Below are 1,307 nucleotides of genomic sequence, written 5' to 3'. Positions count from 1 at the left end.
AGTGTTCTTGCCTGGAGAATCCCACGGACGGGGGAGCCTGGTGGGCTGCCGTCTATGGGGTCACACAGAGTTGGACACGACTGAAGTGACAGCAGGGAAGGGAACCCTCCTCTGATGCCCTCATAGGTGAGGTCTGGTCAGGAACTTACAGTGTGGGTAATGTGCTAAGTTGCTTCAGTTGTGTCCATCTCTTTGCGACCCTATGGACTGTAGCCCACCAGGCTCCTCTGTCAATGGGATTCTCCAGGCAAGAATACTGAAGGGGGTTGCCATGCCCTCTTCCAGGGGATCTTCCCAACCCAGGGATCAAACCTGCATGTCTTACCTCTACTTGCATTGGCAGGCGGTTCTTTACCACTAGCACCACCTGGGATGTCCTTGGTGTGGGTAATAGCGATTATTAATTAACCATAGTAATGACCATTATTCCAGAAGCCCTTATCAGAAACCCCTGGGGCTAGGGCTGTTTCAGAATTTAGACGTTTGGGGGGACTTCCCTGGTGGCCCAGTGGCTAAGACTCTGCACTTGCACTGCAGGGGTCATACTAGGTTTCATATGCTACAACTAAGATCTAGTGCAGCCAAATAATTGTTTAATTAAAAAAAATAATTCAGACGTTTGCAATTTCAGAAAGGTCTAGTGGTGAGGGTAGTATTAATATATACCTCGTAACACATTCTGTGGGGGCTGGGGCAGCCGCCTTAGACACACACTTTGTTCTTCCCACCATGCAATTAGGAGCATTCCCATTAAGTGGGTAAGCAAGGACTGCCAGCCTCATGCCTCTTCAGGTCAGCGCCTGGGGCCCAAGCTTTGCCTTCCTGCGCTTTTCCGATTAGGGAACTGGAGGATTGGAACAGCAAACACGTAGACCGAAAACGCCCCACTGTGTGCCAGGCGCTATTTTAAGCGCATTGCGTGAATTAACCCCTTTCGATCCAATCAGCAACCCGAGTTGATACGAATGTCGCCATTGTCGTTGTATAGATGGGGAAATTGAGGCACTAAAGGTTAAGTGACTTGCCTGAGGGAACACAAGTAGTGAGCGGCAACGCTGGGATTGGAACCCAGAGCCCTTAACGACTTAGCCGGCTGGGTGAATGGGGCAGGGGCCCACCTGGCAAATCAGAGTGTCCAGGACCTTCCACGCCTTGCGCAGCGGCTCCCCGACCAGCGGCAGCCCCGTGAAGTTCTCCAGGCGAGTCAAGAAGTCCTGCAAGCACCGAAAGGGATGGGTGAGCCTGGCAGACGTCAGCACCCCTAGGGTCCAGCGGTGTCCGGCCGGCCCCGCTGGCCCTGCCCACAC

The 1,307-nt window shown here is 53.1% G+C and overlaps 1 protein-coding gene across 1 annotated transcript in view; it reads right to left on the bottom strand.

The window, feature by feature from the left end:
• Positions 1-1,307, bottom strand: part of ACPT (acid phosphatase, testicular) — a 5,245-nt gene that overhangs the window by 1,952 nt on the left and 1,986 nt on the right. The window contains exon 6 of the mRNA XM_010849662.1: positions 1,119-1,214. Coding sequence (XP_010847964.1) covers positions 1,119-1,214 — 96 coding nt within the window. The remainder of the gene's footprint in view (positions 1-1,118; positions 1,215-1,307) is intronic.

Source organism: Bison bison, unplaced genomic scaffold (assembly GCF_000754665.1).
Source record: "Bison bison bison isolate TAMUID 2011002044 unplaced genomic scaffold, Bison_UMD1.0 scf7180017864285, whole genome shotgun sequence".
In the NCBI taxonomy this organism is placed as follows: Eukaryota; Metazoa; Chordata; class Mammalia; order Artiodactyla; family Bovidae; genus Bison; species Bison bison.
The sequence above is the reverse complement of the archived record's forward strand: the minus strand, read 5'-3'. Positions and strand labels throughout refer to the sequence as shown.